This window comes from Arachis ipaensis, chromosome B8 (genome assembly GCF_059453495.1).
Source record: "Arachis ipaensis isolate K30076 ecotype BB chromosome B8, ASM5945349v1, whole genome shotgun sequence".
NCBI classification, from domain to species: Eukaryota; Viridiplantae; Streptophyta; class Magnoliopsida; order Fabales; family Fabaceae; genus Arachis; species Arachis ipaensis.
The window spans coordinates 30,905,040-30,928,652 of record NC_142443.1 but is presented as its reverse complement, the minus strand read 5'-3'; the positions used below and the strand labels follow the sequence as shown (position 1 = coordinate 30,928,652).

The following is a 23,613-nucleotide window of genomic DNA, read 5'->3' as shown; positions in this document are numbered from 1 at the left end:
TATAATTACAAATGTTGGTTTCATTGTGTCTATAAAATTTGAATATAGTAGCCTTAATAAAGATTCATTCTAATTGGCTTCCACTGAAAAGTGCAATGCAACGAAGTTCTAACATAGACCAGAAAAACATTGTGTAACAAGAATGTTTCTTTAGAATCTTGGTGAATAGATACATTGAAGGAAGCACCTTATTTTTCTGGACACATTTTATGGGATTGATCTAAGCATACATTTTCATTTGTCACTGTAGCTGAAGCCTTCCATTTCCACCGGAATAGTTGTGAAATTGATGCAGTGCCTCATTGAGAGTCTTGAGAGCCATGTCATATGATATAAACCCCATGAAGTAGAACTCATAACCATCAACTGACACAATTTGGATGTATTTTTCTGAAGGGTTGAATCTGTTTGTGGAAGGGCTCACTGTGCTTACCTGAGGCAGCTCCAATACAACCTACACCATACCCCAAAAAACAAAGGATTAGTATATGACGCCAGAAAGTTACCCTAAAATCAGAATGCTGCTAGTTTAGAAAATCCACAAGTATGATGTCATTTTTAGGATGGATTCTTTTGTATGCAAATACATCCAAAAATTATAAGAGGGTTTAGAATTCTAGACACCTGTGTTGTATGTCTATTTGTAGGATACATATCTGTGTCATAGAGTGTCTGGGAAAAGGCCGCACCCATAGAGTGTAATCTAGACATCCTAACCTGATAATTACATCAGTGGCTGATTCACGTCTTGATCCCGTGACCTTGGGTCATATCTCAGTATACATCAACGAAATTTGTATGCACATGTTGAATTTTTAGTATTGAATAGAGAAAATAAGATAAGTGTGGAGCTATCAGAGATGATATTATGAACAATGAATAATTTTATATGGTAACAAGTTGTACAAAAAGTCCAGTCACTAAGGTAGAATAAACCTCTTGAAATCATTAGCAAAGCAATAAGGTAAGGACAAGTAAGTACCTTATAGTAAATACAGGAGGATCTATGGTGCTGAAAGGACATGGGATGGTGACAAATTGGATAGTCACTGCAAAATGCAACTCTTTTATTGGACACATAAAGTGTTCCAATCACAGGTCCAGATGTTGTTGATATGTAGCATGCAAATGGCTTCAATAGCCTCTCTCCTGGTACAAACCCAAATGTTTGTTGAAACAGTTTGTCAGATCCTCCATTTGTGAGTGCCCTTGTTCCTTGAACAATTCTTGCCATTGCTGCATCTGCTGGACTTGAACTTATTCTTACTGTGCATACAATTGAAAAGATAGATTCAGTTTGAAACTAGTTATGTAAGAATGTTGAAGACTAGCAGTAATAAGTATCATTAGTTGGTAACAAGGTCGTCGAACTCGCGAGTTAACTTGTAAATTCTTACATAAGATTTGCAATTCCCAATTTAATAGGTATCCAATTCACACACACACACACACCTTTAGATTTGCAAATTCACAATTCATAGTATCTATTGAAAAAGATACTTTGGCAAGAAATTTGAGAGATGAGTTTTGGTTATATATTCCTAAATTGTAGTGAATATTGTTAATAATCTGAAATTGATATATAAGAGGGGAAAGTGAGAAAGAAAAACTAACTCACTATGGTTCCAGAAATTATCAACCATGTTTTCTGCATGTCTAGCAGCTTTTTCAACCGTCCTGCTGCAGCGGTTAAATCCATCACATATTGAATCCAATGTTTGATTAGGACCTGAAAAGAGAAACCAAAACAAAAGAGCAAAATTAGTGAAAGAAGAAGAATCTTTGTGATCAGAAGAGTACTAGTGTTATTGGAAATCACTCACGGTTGTTGTTGTTTGATGCAGAGGAAGGAGGAGCAGGGGAGATATGAACATAAGGGTTGTTGGGGTTGTTGATGTTGTTGCTGTTAGTTGTGATCGGAATCTCTGTGTGATTATTCATTGTTCTTGTGGAAGAGTGAGCAACAAAAGAGCAGATTTAAGATTAAATGAGTTAGCAATCAAAGTGAAGTGATAGGGATGAATAAGTTCAAGATAAATGGTGCATAATAAAAGCCGAAAGTAGGAATATGATGCTAAAAGCATATAGTAGGTGTTAAGGTATTTTCTTGAAATAATATTTTTTATTTAAAGTTGATGTTTGATGGTTTTCTATACTCTATATTTTTATTTATAATAGAAAGATCTCTGTTTAATAAAATAGAAACATATATATATATATATATAATCACAAATATTAAATGAGTATAATCTATTAATGTATAAAGAAGAACAATCTCAATAATTAATTTTACCTAGATATAACAACAAATTCATTTTTTATTTAATTTTTTTATTAGTTAAGATGTGTTTTAAAAATTATCATTTGAAAAATAAATTATTAAAAAGATACAAATTAATATTAATTACTCCAAATTTTATACACTTATTTTTTGTAGTTAGATTAAACATCAATATAATAATAAATTTAGAAAGTGAACCTTTAAAATTTTTGACAAGTGTTTTGGTAGGACTTTGACAAGTATTTTTTATAGGGTTCTTTTTTTCGTTTACTTCCAACTCATACTCGAAATCTCATAATTCTGATCGTTGACTGGAATTGAAACACAAATTCTCCACAATGGAGTCAGTGGGAGGAGGACAAAAACAATATGACTCAGATAATGAGGAGAAATAAGAAGATCTGGTACAATTGGGGAATGAAGAAATTACAAAAAGGACTGAGACGTGCGCTAAAAGCCTTTTTGAAAGACTATTCGCAGACAAACCTTTCTCCTAGGGAACAATGGACAATGTTCTCAAAGTGATTTGGGGGAGACCAAAGAGACTTCGTACGGTAGAGAAGGGAACAACATATTCCAATTCTTTTTCGAGGAGGAACAAGATGCAATAAGAGTGGAAAGAGGAGGACCCTGGTTCTTTAAAGATTATATACTCCACTCTGTTTCTTCCCAGCATAGTCTCAATTCTTGGGTCTTTCAGAGGAATTTAAAACGCTGGATGTAGGGAGAAAATTGAGAGAGAAGATTGGAGAGGTTATTAATGTGGGGTTCTTTAATGTCAGGAAAAAGAATCTAAAATTGTGAAAGCAAGAATCCGAATTGATGGAGAACGAAAGATAAGAGATAGCTTAAGACTAGTTAGACCGAAACAGAGAATAATAGAGATTGGAGTTAGATATGAGCGGCTGGGCAAATTCTGCACCTATTGTGCGAAACTGGGACATGATGCCAAGCACTGTAATAAGTTGATCATAGACTCAACAACAAATTAGACCAAACAGGATCGCATAGGAGAGTGGGTTAAAGCTGATCAGGTAGAAAAAAGAGTGGACACAGAGGGCGACAATGACACTACATCGAATAAAAAATCTAACTCAAAAACTGCACAACCAAGGAAGAAACCATCTCCTACATGGTTAATAGAAAGCTTCGCTGGTCTGAGCATGAATGGCACCAAAAATAAGGTAAAAGGGACAGCAGAATCCCTGGACAAGAGGGATGAAGGGATGCTGAATCCAATTCCAGAGGAGGCTGGTGGTCGGGATTTGTCGTATCGGTCTAGATTTTCTTCCTAAAGAAAGAAATTACTTCATTATGAGCATAGCCCCAAACTAACAAACAATTCCCGCATCAAATTAAGATATGGTTGTGTCACATGTACAAACCCCAAATAAGAATTAACCGAAGTATTTAGACTCCGGGTCGTCTCACGAGGATTGCAATGAAATGGTCAATTATTGGCTATGAAGGGTAAAGGGGGTTTGGTTGATAAAAGGAACAAGAAAAGATAAATCAAGCAAGTGATTAGAGGAAGCAAAATAAAGAAAAGCAATAAGTAAAGAAAGACATTCATGGCAAGGGTTGAGATCATAGGCTTTCTATCCTAGTCATTAATCATAGCAATGCTTAACAAGAATTTATCTTATTACGTCATCCCCAATGATGGAAGAAGATATAGGTTATCTTCCATGAGAGAAAGTCTAACAAGATTAGCTAATCTCAATCCAAACGTCCTAATCAACTCACCAATTGGATTAGTAAGAGGTTAGAGTCAATGGAAATGATATTAACTAATAATTCTAGATCACCAACATAGGTTGGGTTTTCATGACTTAAGATTGCCTAATTACTCCTTCCAAGCCAAGAATGCTCAAAGTCTACTCTAAAACCCAACCAAGCATTTTGTCAAGCACTCGGTGGGTAATAAAGGAAAGCATGGTAAAAGTGCAAGAATGACAAATCTAACAACTAATAATTGCAAGGAAAGTAAATCAACAACTTAATTCATCAATGAAAGAAATATCAACATCAAATTGCATTAAATGTAAACCAAATCCAACATGAGTTCATCATCACAAAAGGAAGCAAAGAGGGAAATTAACACTATAACTAAGAAAATCAAGATGTAGAAATGAGAAATAGTAGAAGAAACAAGATGAAATCAAGTAATTAATTCAAGATCCAAGACAAATTAACCTAATCCTAACCTAATTCTAGAGAGAAGAGTGAGCTTCTCTCTCTAGAAAACTAACTAAAGGCTCATGTTGACTAACTAATTGCTCCCCCTTGATTGGACTTCAATTCTGCATGAAATACACTTAGAAACAAGTTAGATTTGGGCCTGGGCAGCTCAGAAATCGCCCCAGCGTGTTGCCTTTAAGTGGGCCACGTGCGAGTATCGGCGCGTACGCGCCATGTGCGCGTGCGCGTCGATTGGCTGTTTCTTCATCCGCGCGTACGTGGCATGTACGCGTGCGCGTCTCTATGAAAAATCACTTCTGTGCGTGCGTGCCTTGTACGCGTGCGCGCCCATTGATGCATTCCCAATCTTTGTTTCTTCATGCATTCTCCACTTTGTATGCTTTTCTCCTCATTTCTTCCATCCAATACTTGCCTTATGAACCTGAAGTCACTCAACAAACACATCAAGGCATCGAATGAAATTAAAGTGAATTAAAATCATTAATTTAAGGGCCTAAAAATCATGCTTTTACACTTAAGCACAATTCAAAGAAGAATTACAAAAACCATGCTATTTCATTGAATAAATGTGGAAAAAGGTGATAAACTCCCCTAAAATAAGCACAAGATAAACCACGAAACCAGGGTTTATCGAATCTCCCCACACTTAAACTAAGCATGTCCTCATGCTAAAATTAAGAAAGAAGCAAAGGGTATCAACATTTATTCAATGCAAACTAACTAAATGCAATTTATCTATATGCAACCTATTTACGTAAATGCAATGGCTCAGTCAAAATAAATTAATTTCCAAGAATACAAATGCAAGCACAAGAGCTAAGGCAATAGCAATCAAAGCAAACCACAATTGGATTGAATCATTGAAAGATTTTACAAACTTGCAAGAAAAGTGATCACGGGTGGAAACATGTAATTGAGCGATTGAACCCTCGCCGGATGTGTATCCGCTCTAGGCACTCAGGTGTATGGGGTTGATTCACTCAATTCTCCCCCAATCATGCTTTCCAAGATTTGTTTTTCATCTAACAATCAACAATTACTTTATGCATGCATACAAATACCATGAGGACTTTCCCATAGGTTGTAATGGGGCTAGGGTTAAGGTAGGGTGCATATGGTCAAGTGAGTTTGAGATTTGGATCTTTAATTAACTTAAACTTCCCACATAACCTATGACAACCTATACAATTCCAAACAACCTAGCTATCCATTCTTCACTTTTCTACACATACTCATGTATTCTCTTTTGATCACCACACATATGCATTGAATTTATTGAACTTTAAACTTTGGGACATTTTGTTCCCTTTTTATTGCAACTCTTTTTTCTTTTTTTCTTTTTTTTTAAATACGTACAAGAGCATCAATGCATATGGTTTACACATGATTAATATATGAATGTGTACCCAATTCTCAAGATTTTCACACAACTACAAAGCATGCTTTTATCTCTACCCAATGTACCCAACTTTCCCAAAATCTAATGATGAACACTCTCACTAGCCTAAGCTAATCAAAGACCCAAATAAGGGACATTTATTATTTTTCACTTAGGCTTGTAATGTGCTACAATTAAGAACAAATGGGTTAAGCATAGGCTCAAAATTGGCTAGCAATGGAAGATAAAAGGTTGGCTATTTGGGTAAGTGAGCTATTTGAACAATGGCCTCAATCATATAAATGCATATATACACAAAGTAATGGACATAAAGAATCAAACAAATCAAAGATTACACTCATAGGAAGAGAATAATGCACACAATAATGAAAATAGGTGGTCATATGATGTAACCACACAATTAGGCTTAAAACTCACATGCTTGTGTTCTTTGCTCAAAACATGATCCACAAAGTGTATAATTCAGGCAAGTCCTAAAAAAATTTTCAACCAATTGGGATGGTGCCCTAGAAATGGATTTCTTGAAAATTTTCATTATATTGACTAAGCTTATTCTAATGCAAGGTTGTGATTTAGAAAATTTTTTAAAAAATTTTCCCTAGTTTACCCCTTTTTTAATCAAAACACATCTCTTATACAAAAATGGTCAACTAGGTTTTAACAATCCAAAATATTTTTTTTCTAATCACAATCAAAAGCCAAAATACAATGTGTATATATATAATGAAAGTTTGGAACAACCAAAATAAGGGTATCCACAATAGCAAATATGTACAGTAATCCCAAAATGATCTCAAAGATAAAGTGCAAAGATAAAGTGCGAAATAAAATAAAGTAGCAGAAACTAGAGGATAAATGTCTAAAAATTCACCACATAAATGCTATCCACCGATCACGAACGGTGACCTCCCCACACTTTAGGATGAAGCATTGTCCTCGATGCTACTGCTGAAGCACGGGATGGGAGTCATCAGTCGTGCAGGGCTGTGGCTTGGGCTCAGGCTGTGGCTGTGACTGTGGCTATGGTACTGGCTGTGAGTCCTCAGGAGGCTGCTGAACCTCTGTGGTGGCCTGTGTGTCTGGTGGTGCCTCCTGCTGAATCGGCTCCTCAATATGTTCCTCCTCCAGATCCTGCTCATCGGAGGCGGGAGAGTCCGGGAGCGGCGGTAGCTCAATACCCTGTGATACAAACACCTGGTCTATGCGATTGAGACGTCGCATGATACGACGCTCGCTGCGCTCCATGAAGCGAAACGGGCGCTGTACAAGCAGGTATGTCGGCTCAAGTGCTGGCGATGGTGGCAGGGATGCTGCGGCTGAAGTAGAGGAGGGTCCTACTGCTGCTGATGATGAAGGCTGAGCTGCCTCCACCACTACTCTGGCTCGAGAACGGAGTCTGGGTGGAGGCTTCTCGTGCACCCACCCACCCCACAGATAGTAACCTCTTTGTCATCGTCATCTGGGGGTGGTGGTGTCACGTCATCGTCCTCCCATGGGACATCAGCTAGCTCAACCATGCTGGTGACCAATGTAGGAAATGGCAGCAGGCCACGAATGTGAGCGCACCACATGCTCTGCCTGATCAACCGGGGGAAGTCTACCTCTTTTCCCTCCATGACACAGCTGATAAAAACTAGCATATCCATCAGAATCTCTGAAAACTGAGTGGTGGGCAAGACATAGTGGGCGAATATATGCTGCCAAGTCTTAGCCTCTCTCAACAGATAAGTGAAAAGCATCCCCTTGGGCTTCTTGTTCCTAGAATCCATCACCCAAGGGGCATCAGGTGTGGCAATCATGTGCTTAAGTGCCTCATAATCAAAAGTCATGCAGTGGATAGCTACCTCTGCCTGCTGATAGGCGCAAGTGTCATCAGTAAGAGGTCGGCAAAGCAATGCCTCCCCAATAGCTGCCTCAGTGATCAAGATCTTTCTACCCCTCAGGTGGACTGAATCAAGAGTGGCACGAAAGAAGTTGTAGTAGAATTCTGAAGAACTAAAGATTGATGGTTTAGAAGTTATAGTAAACTCTCGTTGCAAGTATAGTTACTAAACCAAGCAATCAACCTTTCTTACAAACATTTTGGTTGTCACAAGTAACAAACCCCTTAAAAATTGATAACCGAAGTATTTAAACCTCGGGTCGTCTTCTCAAGGAATTGTAGGGAAGTATGTTCTTATTATTGGTTATGAGTCTTGTAAATTGGGGGTTTTTGAAAGTAAGGAAGCAGTATGTTAAATGATAAGAAAAATAAAATAGTAATAATAAAATAAACTCTTGGTAAGGTAATAGAATTGGAATTCCTATCCTTATCAATTGTGATGAGAATTGGATTTTAATCCCACTTTGTTAACCTCTAACTATGAAGGTAAATCAAGTGGATTAATTAGCTTAATCCTCAGGTCCTAATCAATTCCTATGGAAAGACTAGAGTTATTGGAGCAACTCCCAATTTCAACCACTGCTTTATTTGACAGCTCAACCGTTACCAATTACTTAACCCAAGCCAAAAGGGAGAAAATATCTAAATTAAATTAAAGCATCAATATAAATAAAGCAGAGCAATCTTAAATCTGAAATACCTCAAATAATATTAATTAAGAAAATCATAACATGAATGTAGCATAAGTCAAATTGAAAAGATAAATAATAATTAAAAGTATATAATAAAAGTAGAAAATAAATAAGAGGAACATTGAACCTGTGATGAAGAAGAAATAATCCTAAATCCTAAAACTAAATCCTAAGAGATAGGAGAGAACCTCTCTCACTAAAAACTACATCTAAAACTAAAATTGTGTATTGTGAGCTTATATTTATAAACGAATGGTTTCCTCCACTTTATAGCCTCTGATCTATGTTTTCTGGGAAGAAAACTGGGTCGAAAACAGCCCAAAAATCGCTGGAGAAAAAATCTGCCACGCTGATTTTTGGAACTGCAACGTGTCCGTGTGGAGCACGCGTTCGCATCGCCAAGCGTTAGAGCAACTATGCCATATTATATATCAAATCGAAGCCCCGGACGTTAGATTTCCAACGCAACTAGAACCGCGTCGTTTGGACCTCTGTAGCTAAAGTTATAGCCGTTTGAGTGCGAAGAGGTCAGGCTGACTGCTTTGCAGTTTCTTCAACTTCTTGTATTCCTTCCACTTTTGCATGCTTCCTTTCCATCCTCTGAGTCATTCCTGCCCTGTAATCTCTGAAATCACTTTACACACATATCAAGGCATCTAATGGTAATAAGAGAGGATTTAAACGTAGGGAACTTAAGGCCAAAGAAGCATGTTTTCAATCAAAGCACATAATTAGGAAGGCAAATGTAAAACCATGCAAATAGTATGAATAAGTGGGTAAAGAATTGATAAAAACCACTCAATTGAGCATAAGATAAACCATAAAATAGTGGTTTATCAACCTCCCCACACTTAAACATTAGCATGTCCTCATGCTAAGCTCAAGAGAAGCTATAAAGGGGTGAAGAGGAATGATAGAGAGTATGCAATGCAACCTATGAATGTAACTACATGCAGAATGATTTTTCCTACTTGGTTAAAAGTAAATAAATCTTTTAAGAACAAATATGGACTGGATTTCACTAATTCAACTCATAAAAATGAAGTACAAATAGACTTGTAAAAGAAAATAGCTTGTGAAAGCCGGGACAAAGAATCGAGCATCGAACCCTCACTGGAAGTGTATGCACTCTAATCACTCAAGTGTCTTAGGTTCGATTCTCTCAATTCTCTACTAACCTTGCTTTCTAAGGCTTGCTCTTCATCTAACAATCAACATAAATTTAATGCACAGATACACATATCAAGAGGTCTTTTAAGGGTTGTAATGGGGTTAGGGTCAAGGTAGGATTGTATTTGGCCAAGTGGACTAAAATCTGAATCCTTAGTTAACTTAAACTTTTCACCTAACTTTAGACAATCCATGTAATCATATTACCACATCTAACTATCCATTAACCATGTTTTCCATATATTCATGCATTCTAATTTCAAGTACAGTACATATGCATTGCTTTCACCACTTACTTTAAGGCATTTTGTCCCCTTTAATTGCTTTTTTTTTTCTTTTCTTTTTCTCACTTCTTTATATATATATATATATATATATATATATATATATATATATATATTTTCTTTTATTTTTCTCAATGCATATGATTAAATTATTGGATGCATGAATCATGTCCTAAATATTTTTTTCACATTTTTAGAAAATTCTAACATACTCAATTCTCAAACCAAATGTTTCCAAATTCTTCCCCACACTTAATTCATGAGCACTCTCACTAGTCTAAGCTAACCAAGGATTCAAATTAAGGACATTATTGTTTTCCGCTTAGAGTTAATGATGTGCTAAAGTAAAGAACAAAGGGGTATAATAGGCTCAACATTGGTTTGCAAAGAATAATGAAAGGGTAAGGCCATATGGGTATGTAAGCTCAGTGAAACAAAGGCCTCAATCATGTAAGTGTATGCATACATCAAATAATGTAAATATAGAATTAAGCAAGACAAAGATCACAATTTTAGAGAGAAAAATACACACTAAAACAGAATATTGGTTGATAAAATGCAACCAATTTAAATAAGCTTAAAATCTCACTGGTTTTGTGTGTTCGAGCTCTAAACCATGTTCCAGTATAATATTTCTTCAAACAAGTGTAACATTAAATTTTATTCAAATTAGTGAAATACTTTAAAAAGTTTCTTGAAAAAGAAAATATTACTTCAACCAAGTGGTAAAATATGCACAAAATCAAATAATCATGCAATCAAACATGCAAATGCAACAACTAACAAGGAAAATAAACCAATGGTGTTGAAAAGAAGAAAATAGCTAACCCATGGAGATCGGTATCGACCTCCCCACACTTAAAGATTGCACCGTCCTCGGTGCATGCTGAGATGTGCAAGTAGATGGGTTATTCCAACTGATGTTTTTCTTCAAGGATTGTGTAGATGGACTTGTTTGTCTCCTCATGTAAACATCATCCGATTCCCTTCTGGGTGGCCATACTGAAAGAAAAGTAACCCAGAAATAAAGATAAGAAAATAAATGAAGTATGGGTGGGTTGATGCCAATTGATAAGGGTCTCACTTACATGGAATCTTCAACATGTACGTGAGAAAACAATAGAAGCACATGGCATACCATTGGTGCAGAATTTGCAACAAAGGAGAGGGGAATGTGGGTAATGCAAGATAGTATAAGTTCATATCAATGCAAGAGAAGTACGAGTATTATAAAATATTAACATTGATTTAAATAATGTTACCCAATCAGAATAAAACAAGTCATAAGCACCAAGAAAATACCAGAAAAGACGTAACAGTTGAATAAGAACAATTAAACACTAATGGAAAATAATGAATTTAGAAAAGAAAATAAAAATATGTACAAAATTAAAATACAATGAATGAAATATGCAAATAAATTAAGTAAAATAAAATGAAAAATAAGAGGGATGAGAAGTTAAAAAAAAATGAAGAAGTAGAAAGTAAGAAAGGAGAAGAAAAATTAGGATTGGGGAAGAAAAGATAAGATATTTGGCTGATCTGGATAAGCTGTACGGCGCAAGCGATGCAGACGTGTGGGTGACGCGTTCGCGCGAATTGCGCTTATTCAGATTGACGCGGTCGTGTCAGTCACGCGGTCGCGTGACACGTTTTATGCTACTGGCGCGAGGGCATCCTCGCGCTCGCACAAGTCTCTGTTCGAAATCTTATTTTGCCAAAATATGGGTGACGCGGTCGCGTAGTTGACGCGATCGCGTGAATGACCCTTCTTTTAAAAATGACGCGAACGCGTGGGGCACGCGTTTGCGTGGTAGAGCTTGTGCTGCTAGCATGGTTCCAGCCCCACTCCATCATAACTTTTTGCCATACACGTCTTTACGTCGATTTCACAGGGCCATGCGTTTGCGTGGGTGACGCGGATGCGTGGGAGGCATTTTTCCCACATGACGTGGACGCGTCAGCGACGCGGTCGCATGGATCAGTTTGTGCCAAAGGCACGCCTCCAGCCACGCTCTCGCGTGACTTTCTGTTCAATTCTCTTTCGTTCAAAACGCACTGGTGACGCGGACGCGTCAGCGACGCTGCCGCGTCGCGTGCGTGTTTTTTTTTATATATAATGTAGTATGCAGAATGCAATGCTAATATGAATATTATGCAAAACTCCAGGTTCAATACAATAAAATAAGATAAAACTCGAAAACAAATAAAACTAAATAAAAAATGAAAAAGGAACGATTATACCATGGTGGGTTATCTCCCACCTAGCACTTTTAGTTAAAGTCCTTAAGTTGGACATTTGGGGAGTCTTTTGTTATGGTGGCTTGTGCTTGTACTGATCCTTGAATATCCACCAATGTTTGCAATTCTAGTATCCTTCGGGATCCCAAACTAGGCTCAGAAAGCCTTCAAGCAAGGTGAAGCAAGTGACAAGGCCCCAAGAGTGTTGATTTCTAGACTGAATTCCGGTGTCCCAGACCTTACTTTTACACCCGTCTTCTTGTTGATCATCATGATTCCATCCGGGTGATAAGCAATCCGAATTCTCACTAAGACATCCAAACAGCTTCCTAAACCCATTCAATTGAGAATTGTACCAACCTTTGTACTTCAATTTGGAGTATGCAACCATATTGAACCTTGCATGACAATTCCTACCCCTAATCTTCTCCCGCTTGCTCTTATAGCCACAAAGAGCTCTAAGCTGACCATCTGTCTCAAGCAAAGCATATTCAAGTGAGCTAATTAAGGTTAGAGATGAGAGATTTACCCCTTGAATGAAGGTATGGATGGTGATGGTTTTGGGGGAGAGGTCTCCAACAACTTTGGCAAGGTGATTTCCAGCTCAATTCCCTTGTGCTCTTCTTTGACAATTTCCACCTCTTTACAAGCTTCTTCAATATCAACCTCTTCCTCTTGGTAGCTTTCTTCCAATTTGATCTCTTCTTCATTGTTCACCAAGGGCATGGGAAGTTGTGCCTCTTCTTCTTTAATTTCCATGTCAAGTCCAATGGGAGAGGATTCAATTGTAGATAAGAATTCATCAATGATTGAATCCATCTCTTGATCATCCCCTTCAAAGTCTTCCATCATGATATGCTTTGGAGGTTGTACACCCTCCTCAACATCAAATTCAACCATCTTGGAAGGAGGTTCTATGTCTTGACTTTCCTATGGAGGTTCAGCATCTCCCAAGTCTTCAACCACTTCTTCTTCTTCAATAATTCCGGCTTCCTCCACTTGTTCCAGTACAAATTCATGCTCCTTGCTGTCCACCGGAGTTTCTAATATCTCCTTCATGCTACGTTCTTCATTAGATTGTCCACATGAAGCCATGGGGGTTCCTTGAGTGTCCAAAAATCGGGAAGCTAATTGATTTATCGCTTGATTCAATTGATGAAGGGTTGCATGAAATCTTTCCACTGTTTCCTTGAGATGATCCTTTGATTCTTGTTGTGCTCGGCTATCATAAGTAGGATGATAGTGCTCTTGGATTGATGGATATGGAGATGGTGAATATTGAGGTGGTGGTTCTGGGCGTGGTTCATATGGTGGTTAGTGTGGTGAATAAGGATTAGGGTTATATGGTGGTGTTTGGTGGTAAGGGGCTTGTGAGTATGGTGGTTCAAAGTTGTGTTGAGGAGATGGTTCATTGGCATATGATGGAGCTTGCTGGTAACTACAAGGGGGTCCACCATATCTATTGTCTTGGCATGCATTGTAGGATGGTCGTTGTCCATGGTATCTTGGAAGGTGATGTTGTCGAAAGGGTTGATCAGATCCTCGTGGCTCCGTCCATCTCTGATTGTTTTGACCTTGATGCATGTTCCTGTTATAATTTCCATTCCTTGCAACAACATTGGAACCAAACTCAAAGCGAGAGGGGTGAGAACTCATAATAGTAAATAAAAATTAAAAACGAAAATAAAAACAAATTTTAAATTAAAAGGTTATTGAAATTTAAATTTTGAAATTTGAAATTTGAAATTTAAATATTGAATTTTGAAATTTGATTTTTGGAAATAAGATAAGATGAGATTTTGAAAAAGATATGATTTTTTTGAAAAAGATTTGAATTTTTGAAATTTCAATTTTAAAATTTAAAATTTTGAATTTTGAAATTTGAATTTTAAATTTTTAAATTTGAATTTTGAAAATTAAAATTTAAAATTTGAATTTAAAATTTAATTTGAATTTTTGAAAATTGAAATTTGAAATTTGAAATTTGAGTTTTAAATTTTGAATTTTTGAATTTAATGAGGAAAGAGAAAAATAATAAAATGACACCAAACTTAAAATTTTTAGATCAAAACGAAGAAATCAACTAAGAACAACTTGAAGGTCAAGATGAATACGAAGAACAACTTGAAGATCAAAATGAACACAAAGAACAAATTTTTTTGAAAAATTTTTAATAACTAAATAAAAACCAATAACCTCTTAATTTACGAAAAAGCAAAAATAAAAACAAAAATAAAAACAAATAAACAAGTAAAAAGCAAATATTTACAATAACCAATAATAAGGCACACGTTTGCAATTCCCCGACAACGGCGCCATTTTGAAGAACTGAAGATTGATGGTTTAGAAGTTATAGTAAACTCTCGTTGCAAGTATAGTTACTAAACCAAGCAATCAACCTTTCTTACAAATATTTTGGTTGTCACAAGTAACAAACCCCTCAAAAATTGATAATCGAAGTATTTAAACCTCGGGTCGTCTTCTCAAGGAATTGCAGGGAAGTATGTTCTTATTATTAGTTATGAGTCTTGTAAATTGGGGGTTTTTGAAAGTAAGGAAGCAGTATGTTAAATGATAAGAAAAATAAAATAGTAATAATAAAATAAACTCTTGGCAAGGTAATAGAATTGGAAGTCTGATGCCAGGGCATTTTGGCCAGTTTCACTGATCTTTTCTTTACTGTTTTAGGGTAGTTTCATGCATTTTCTTAGGAAATAAGCAAGTTTTGGGTAAAAATTCACTTACATCTTGATTCAAGCAAGCATGGTGCACTTTACATCATTTCATGAGAATTTTGCATGAATTAAATGACAAATTGGATGATGCATGTCTCATGATGAGGATTAGAACTTTGATGCACTTTATTGTTTGATTTCAGGACAAAGAAAGCAAGAAAGAACCACGTTAGCAGCCACGTTAGTCTAACTAACGTGACCACTAACGTGGAATGGGAGCTAGCTTGCAACGTTAATGAGAAAAGTAATCGCCAATAACGTCCTCGAAGCCATCAAAGCCCACGTTAAGAGTCACGTTAACTAAGTTAACGTGAACTCTAACGTGGAAGAAGAAAGTGGAGCCAATGTTAGTGACACTCACCTTTGTCACTAATGTTGGACCAAGCTCATATTGGCCACGTTAACTTAGTTAACGTGGACTCTAACGTTGGGAAGCAAAAGAATGGCCAACGTTAGTGACACTCACCTTTGTCACTAACGTTGGACTAAGCCACTTTGAGACACGTTAACTCCCACGTTAACTTAGTTAACGTGGAAGCTAACGTGGAGAAAGCAAATAATCGCCAACGTTAGTGACACTCACCTTTGTCACTAACGTTGGAATGAGCCACAATGAGCCACTATGAGCCACGTTAACTTAGTTAACGTGGAAGCTAACGTGGAGGAAAGGATGATGAGCCAACGCTAGTGACACTCACCTTTGTCACTAACGTTGGAGATGGCTATCATTACCACGTTAGAAGCCACGTTAACTTAGTTAACTTGGATTCTAACGTGGGAAGTAGGGGCATCTTGGAACGTTAGTGACAAAGGTAAGTGTCACTAACATTCTTGAAGGATTGGCAAGCCTACGTTAAGAGCCACGTTAACTAAGTTAACGTGGACTCTAACGTAGGGGGAAGGGAGGACTCTCAACGTTATTGGAAAAGGTGAGTCCCAATAACGTGTGCGAAGGACCAAGAGGCAACGTTAGTGGTCACGTTGGTGCCACTAACGTTGAAGTTAACATGGATCATCCCTGGGTTAGGAACATTAGTGAAAAAGGTGATTGTCACTAACGTTCTCGAACCCACACTCTCACTTAACGTTAACGCCACTAACGTCCTGAGCTAAATACCCTGTCTACTTCACACTTTCTCTTTGCAAGTAAAGGTAAGCCCACTGAAGAGGATAACTACTTCAAACTCAAGATCCAAAGGCCCATATCCAAGACTTGAAGAACCAACTAGAAGATCAGAAGAGTAGTATATATAGGGGTAGTTTTGAATTAGAGAAAGAGCTTTTGGGGAGTTGAAAATTTGAGAACTACTCTCTGTATAATTTACTCTGCACTTCTAGTTTATTTTTGGGAATGTATCTTCCATCTTTGTTTTCCATTTCCAGAGCTATGAACAACTAAACCCCCTTCATTGGGTTAGGGAGCTCTGTTGTAATTTGATGGATCAATATTAGTTTTCATTATTCTTCTTCTATCTTTTCTCTTGATTTTACTAGAAAGCTTTCAATCTTCATCCAATTGGGTAGTTATCTTGGAAAAGAAGCTATTCATACTTGGATCTCTTCTGAACCTTGGAAGAGGAATGAAGAAGTCATGCTAGAAATTCTTTCTCATGTTGGACCAAATTAGGGTTGGAAGGATATGGTGACTATAATTCTACTAACACTTGATTTGGGAATGCATGTGGTATAATCAGTGACCATACTTCATCTCTTCTCATGAGCAATTGACCAAGGAATTGGCTATTGATCAAGATTTGAGAGATTGAATTACAAGGAATTATAATTCGATCACTTAAGATTGCCAAGGAGATCAATGAACGCATTGATTGAGGAAGAGATGAAAATGAACTTGATTCGGAGAATGCAACATCTCCTAAATCCAATGAATTCCCCATTCTGATCTTACCCATTCTTTTTAATTTTTGCAATTTACTTTTATGAGCATCTTTCCCCATTCCCATTTACAATCCTGCAATTTACTTTCCGCTATTTATTTTCACCTCTTTACTTCCTGCATTTATATTTTCTGCTATTTACTTTCCCGCCATTTAATTTCCTGCAACTCTCAAACCAAATTCTACTTAGCTCAACTAGAACATTCTTCCAATTAAAGTTGCTTGACCAATCAATCCCTGTGGGATTCGACTTCACTCTATTGTGAGTTTTTACTTGACGACAATTCGGTATACTTGCCGAAGGAAAATTGTTGAGAGACAAGTTTTTCCGTGCATCAAAGTCCTATCCTTATCAATTGTGATGAGAATTGGATTTTAATCCCACTTTGTTAACCTCTAACTATGAAGGTAAATCAAGTGGATTAATTAGCTTAATCCTCAGGTCCTAGTCAATTCCTATGGAAAGACTAGAGTTATTGGAGCAACTCCCAATTTCAACCACTGCTTTATTTGACAGCTCAAGAGTTACCAATTACTTAACCCAAGCCAAAAGGGAGAAAATATCTAAATTAAATTAAAAGCATCAATATAAATAAAGTAAAACAATCTTAAATCTGAAATACCTCAAATAATATTAATTAAGAAAATCATAACATGAATGTAGCATAAGCCAAATTGAAAAGATAAATAATAATTAAAAGTATATAATAAAAGTAGAAAATAAATAAGAGAAACATTGAACCTGTAATGAAGAAGAAATAATCCTAAATCCTAAAACTAAATCCTAAGAGAGAGGAGAGAACCTCTCTCACTAAAAACTACATCTAAAACTAAAATTGTGTATTGTGAGCTTATATTTATAAATGAATGGTTTCCTCCACTTAATAGCCTCTGATCTGTGTTTTTTGGGCCAAAAATTGGGTCGAAAACAGCCCAGAAATTGCTGGAGAAGAAATCTGCCATGCTGATTTTCGGAACTGCGACGCGTCCGCGTGGAGCACGCGTTCGTATCGCCTAGCTTCAGAACAACTATGCCATATTATATACTAAATTGAAGCCCCGGACGTTAGCTTTCCAACGCAACTGGAACCGCATCGTTTGGATCTCTGTAGCTAAAGTTATAACCGTTTGAGTGCGAAGAGGTCAGGCTGACAGCTTTGCAGTTTCTTCAACTTCTTGTATTCCTTCCACTTTTGCATGCTTCCTTTCTATCCTCTGAGCCATTCCTGCCCTGTAATCTCTGGAATTACTTAACACACATATCAAGGCATCTAATGGTAATAAGAGAGGATTTAAACATAGGGAACTTAAGGCCAAAGAAGCATGTTTTCAATCAATGCACATAATTAGGAAGGCAAATGTAAAACCATGCAAATAGTATGAATAAGTGGGTAAAGAATTGATAAAAACCACTCAATTGAGCATAAGATAAACCATAAAATAGTGGTTTATCAACCTCCCCACACTTAAACATTAGCATGTCCTCATGCTAAGCTCAAGAGAAGCTATAAAGGGGGTGAAGAAGAATGATAGAGAGTATGCAATGCAACATATGAATGTAACTACATGCAGAATGATTTTTCCTACTTGGTTAAAAGTAAATAAATCTTTTAAGAACAAATATGGACTGGATTTCACTAATTCAACTCATAAAAATGAAGTACAAATAGACTTGTAAAAGAAAATAGCTTGTGAAAGCCGGGAACAAAGAATCGAGCATCAAACCCTCACTGGAAGTGTATGCACTCTAATCACTCAAGTATCTTAGGTTCGATTCTCTCAATTCTCTACTAACCTTGCTTTCTAAGGCTTGCTCTTCATCTCACAATCAACATAAATTTAATGCACAGATACACATATCAAGAGGTCTTTTAAGGGTTGTAATGGGGTTAGGGTCAAGGTAGGATTGTATTTGGCCAAGTGGACTAAAATCTGAATCCTTAGTTAACTTAAACTTTCCACCTAACTTTAGACAATCCATGTAATCATATTACCACATCTAACTATCCATTAACCATGTTTTCCATATATTCATGCATTCTAATTTCAAGTACAGTACATATGCATTGCTTTCACCACTTACTTTGGGGCATTTTGTCCCCTTTAATTGCTCTTTTTTTTCTTTTCTTTTTCTCACTTCTTTATATATATATATATATATATATATATATATATATATTCTTTTCTTTTATTTTTTTCAATGCATATGATTAAATTATTGGATGCATGAATCATGTCCTAAACATTTTTTTCACATTTTTAGAAAATTCTAACATACTCAATTCTCAAACCAAATGTTTCCAAATTCTTCCCCATACTTAATTCATGAGCACTCTCACTAGTCTAAGCTAACCAAGGATTCAAATTAAGGACATTATTGTTTTCCGCTTAGAGTTAATGATGTGCTAAAGTAAAGAACAAAGGGGTATACTAGGCTCAACATTGGTTTGCAAAGAATAATGAAAGGGTAAGGCCATATGGGTATGTAAGCTCAGTGAAACAAAGGCCTCAATCATGTAAGTGTATGCATACATCAAATAATGTAAATATAGAATTAAGCAAGACAAAGATCACAATTTTAGAGAGAAAAATACACACTAAAACAGAATATTGGTTGATAAAATGCAACCAATTTAAATAAGCTCAAAATCTCACTGGTTTTGTATGTTCGAGCTCTAAACCATGTTCCAGTATAATATTTCTTCAAACAAGTGTAACATTAAATTTTATTCAAATTAGTGAAATACTTTAAAAAGTTTCTTGAAAAAGAAAATATTACTTCAACCAAGTGGTAAAATATGCACAAAATCAAATAATCATGCAATCAAACATGCAAATGCAACAACTAACAAGGAAAATAAACCAATGGTGTTGAAAAGAAGAAAATAGCTAACCCATGGAGATCGGTATTGACCTCCCCACACTTAAAGATTGCACCGTCCTCGGTGCATGTTGAGATGTGCAGGTGGACGAATTGTTCCAACTGATGTTTTTCTTCAAGGATTGTGCAGATGGACTTGTTTGTCTCCTCATGTAAACGTCATCCGATTCCCTTCCGGGTGGCCATCCTGAAAGAAAAAGGGAAGAAAAGTAACCCAGAAATAAAGATAAGAAAATAAATGAAGTATGGATGGGTGATGAGCGGATATTTTATACGCTTTTTGGGGATAATTTCATATAGTTTAGAGTATGTTTTAGTTAGTTTTTAGTCTATTTCTAGTAGTTTTTAGGAAAAATTCATATTTCTGGACTTTACTGAGTTGTGTGTTTTTCTGTAATTTCAGGTATTCTTCTGGCTGAAATTGAAGGAGCTGAGCAAAAATCTGATTCAGGCTGAAAAAGGACTGCTGATGCTGTTGGATTCTGACCTCCCTGCACTCAAAGTGGATTTTCTGGAGCTACAGAACTCGAAATGGCATGCTTCCAATTGCATTGGAAAGTAGACATCCAGGGCTTTCCAACAATATATAATAGTCCATACTTTGCACAAGGATAAACGACGTAAACTGGCGTTCAACGCCAGTTCTCTGCCCAATTCTGGCGTCCAGCGCCAGAAAAGGATCAAAAGCTGGAGTTGAACGCCCAAACTGGCATAAAAACTGGCGTTCAACTCCACAAATGGCCTCTGCACGTGAATTGCTTAAGTCTCAGCCCCATCACACACCATGTGGGCCCCAGCACACACCAAGTGGGCCCGAGAAGTGGATCTCTGCATCATCCATCATAGTTTATCCAAATTTTGTAACCCTAGGCTACTAGTTTAGTATTTAAACAACTTTTAGAGACTTATTTTGCATCTCATGACATTTCAGATCTAAACTTTGTATTCTCTGACGGCATGAGTCTCTAAACCCCATTGTTGGGAGTGAGGAGCTCTGCTGTGTCTCGATGAATTAATGCAAGTATTTCTGTTTTCCATTCAAACACGCTTGTTCCTATCTAAGATGTTCATTCGCGCTTAACTGTGATGGAGGTGATGAGCTGTGACACTCATCACCTTCCTCAAATCATGAACGTGTGCCTGACAACCACCTCCGTTCTATATACGATTGAATGAGTATCTCTTAGATTCCTTAATCAGAATCTCCGTGGTATAAGCTAGAACTGATGGCAGCATTCATGAGAATCCGGAAAGTCTAAACCTTGTCTGTGGTATTCCGAGTAGGATTCAAGGATTGAATGACTGTGACGAGCTTCAAACTCCTGAAGGCTGGGCGTTAGTGACAGATGCAAAAGGATAGTAAATCCTATTCCAACCGGATCGAGAACCAACCGGTGATTAGCCGTGCTGTGACAGAGCACGTGAGCGTAGTTTTCACTGGAAGGATGGAAGGTAGCCATTGACAACGGTTATCCACCAACACACAGCTTGCCATAGGGGGACGTGCGTGCGTGAACAAGAAGACAGAGGAAAGCAGAGATTCAGAAGACAAAGCATCTCCAAAACTCCAACATATTCTCCATTACTGCACAACAAGTAACTTTTAATTTATGCTCTACTGGTTACTCACAATTCAATTGATAAACATAATTGACTTCCTGACTAAGATTTACAAGATAACCATAGATTGCTTCAAACCAACAATTTCCGTGGGATTCGACCCTTACTCACGTAAGGTATTACTTGGACGACCCAGTGCACTTGTTGGTCATGTGTGCGAAATTGTAAGAGAGTAACAATTTTGTGCACCAAGTTTTTGGCGCCGTTGCCGGGGATTGTTCGTGTTTGAACAACTGACGGATTATTTTGTTGCTTAGATTAGGAAAAATCTTTCTTTTTTTTGGTTTAGAGTCTTTTATTATTTATCCCTTGTTAAAATACTTTAAACTTATAGCTCAGTTATTTAGAATGTGGTGTTTATGTTCATGATAATTGGCTATCATATTTTTTAAAACCTTTTTCAAAAATAATTTTTCTATTAAATCCTGTGCCAAACTTTAAGTTTGGTGTTTTAAAAAATAATCTTTCTTAAAATTTTTGAAAGTCCCATAACTCATTTGGCTAGAGCGTTAATCTGTGTTCTTGGTAATTGGGTTAGAGTCTTTTATATTCTTTTCAAAACCTTCTTTTTCATAAATAATATTTTCTCTATTAAATTTTGTGCCAAACTTAAAGTTTGGTGTTTTCTTCTTGATTTCCCTTTGGTTTTCGAAAATTTTGGTTTGGTTTTCTAAAAATTTTAAGTTTGGTGTTCTTTCTTCATGTTCTTGTGTTCTTGTGAGTCTTCAAAGTGTTCTTGAGTTTTCCTTGTGTCTTGATCTTAAAATTTTTAAGTTTGGTGTTCCTTGGTGTTTTCCCTCCAAATTTTTTGAAAACAAGGAGCATTAGATCTAAAAAATTTTTAAATCTTGTACTATCTTATTGTTTTTCTCTCTCCTCACTAAATTAAAAAAAAAAATATCTTTTCAAAATATCTCTTCTAACTTCCTAACTTCTTATCTTTTCAAAATTTGTTTCAACTAACTAACTAACTTTTTGTTTGTTTCTTAACTTTTTCAAAACTACCTAACTAACTCTCCCTCTCTCTAATTTTCGAAAATATCTTCCCTCTTTTTCAAAAATTTCTTTTTTTTTTAACTAATTAATTTCTTTTTTTATAAACAAAAAAAAAATTTTAAATTCAAAATTCAAATTCTTTTTATTTATTTTATTTTATTTAAGTATTTACTTCTTATAAAATAAAATAAATAAAAAGGTAAATCAGTCCAAGTTATATCCATAGATCCATCATGGACATAAGTGGAAATGAACAGTCCAGGAGGACTCTGGGGTCATATTCTAACCCCTCTACTGCTTCATATGGAAGTAGCATCTGCATACCCTCCATTGGAGTCAGTAGCTTTGAGTTGAATCCTCAGCTCATTATCATGGTGCAGCAAAGTTGCCAGTATTCCGGTCTTCCACAGGAAGAACCTACAGAGTTTCTGGCACAATTTTTACAAATTGCTGACACAGTACATGATAAGGAAATAGATCAGGATGTCTACAGACTATTACTGTTTCCATTTGCTGTAAAAGATCAAGCTAAGAGGTGGTTAAATAACCAACCTAAGGCCAGCATAAGAACATGGAAACAGCTGACAGAAAAATTTCTGAATCAATATTTCCCTCCAAAAAGGATGACACAGCTAAGGCTGGACATCCAAGGCTTTAAACAAGGAGATAATGAATCTCTTTATGATGCCTGGGAGAGATACAGAGAGATGCTACGAAAATGCCCCTCTGAAATGTTTTCAGAGTGGGTTCAGTTAGACATCTTCTACTATGGACTTGCAGAAGGAGCTCAGATGTCTTTAGATTACTCAGCTGGTGGATCTATCCATATGAGAAAGACAATTGAAGAAGCTCAAGAGCTCATTGATACAGTTGCCAGGAATCAGCATCTGTATCTAAGCAGCAACCCTTCCATGAATGAAGAGGTTAAAACAGTAACTGCTGAATTCAATACTGTAAAACAAGCTGCTGAATTCAATCAGCAATTAGATTTTCTAACAAAACAGCTAGCTGAATTCAAAGACAGATAACAGGAGACAAGGATAGCTAATATACATATGGACGAACAGTTTAAGCAAACAAAGCAGCAGCTATCAAAGCAAATAGCAGAAAGAATGCCAAGCAGTTCAATTAAGAAGTGGGAAAACATTAAATACCCCACCTCAAGGCATCAAAAATTCAAGAAATGAGCGACCCACCAAAGATTCCCCTGAGGACAGTAAGAGCCCAGGGAAAAATAATTCTGGCACTAAAACGCCAGAAAATGGGTGGAAGGCTGGCGCTGAACGCCCAGACCATGCCCAAAACTGGCGTTCAGCGCCAGAAACAAGGCAGGAT

At 36.7% G+C, this 23,613-nt stretch overlaps 1 protein-coding gene across 3 annotated transcripts; it reads right to left on the bottom strand.

Annotated features, from left to right (window-relative positions):
* On the bottom strand, window positions 1-2,060 carry LOC107614015 (GEM-like protein 2). 3 transcript variants are annotated; one of them, XM_088496806.1, is made up of 5 exons: window positions 1,824-2,060; window positions 1,619-1,729; window positions 983-1,266; window positions 625-761; window positions 1-454 (listed from the first exon to the last, which is right to left on the bottom strand). In XM_088496806.1, the coding sequence occupies exons 1-5, from the start codon at window positions 1,939-1,941 to the stop codon at window positions 430-432; spliced, it is 675 nt and encodes a 224-aa protein (XP_088352932.1). In that variant the 5' UTR covers window positions 1,942-2,060; the 3' UTR covers window positions 1-429. The 3 variants fall into 3 exon arrangements, with proteins under 3 accessions (XP_088352932.1, XP_016171710.1, XP_016171711.1); XM_016316224.3 differs by having other exon boundaries at window positions 625-717; window positions 1,824-2,059; XM_016316225.3 differs by lacking the exon at window positions 625-761 and having other exon boundaries at window positions 1,824-2,056.
* Between the last annotated feature and the right edge of the window lie 21,553 nt (window positions 2,061-23,613).

Coding starts and splice junctions, on each gene's coding strand:
- LOC107614015 (XM_016316224.3), bottom strand. CDS start 1,941: ATGAATAATCACACAGAGATTCCGATCACAACTAACAGCAACAACATC. Junction 1,730..1,823: donor TGCATCAAACAACAACAACC/GTGAGTGATTTC, acceptor TTCTCTTTTCAG/GTCCTAATCAAACATTGGAT. Junction 1,267..1,618: donor TGATAATTTCTGGAACCATA/GTGAGTTAGTTT, acceptor TTGTATGCACAG/TAAGAATAAGTTCAAGTCCA.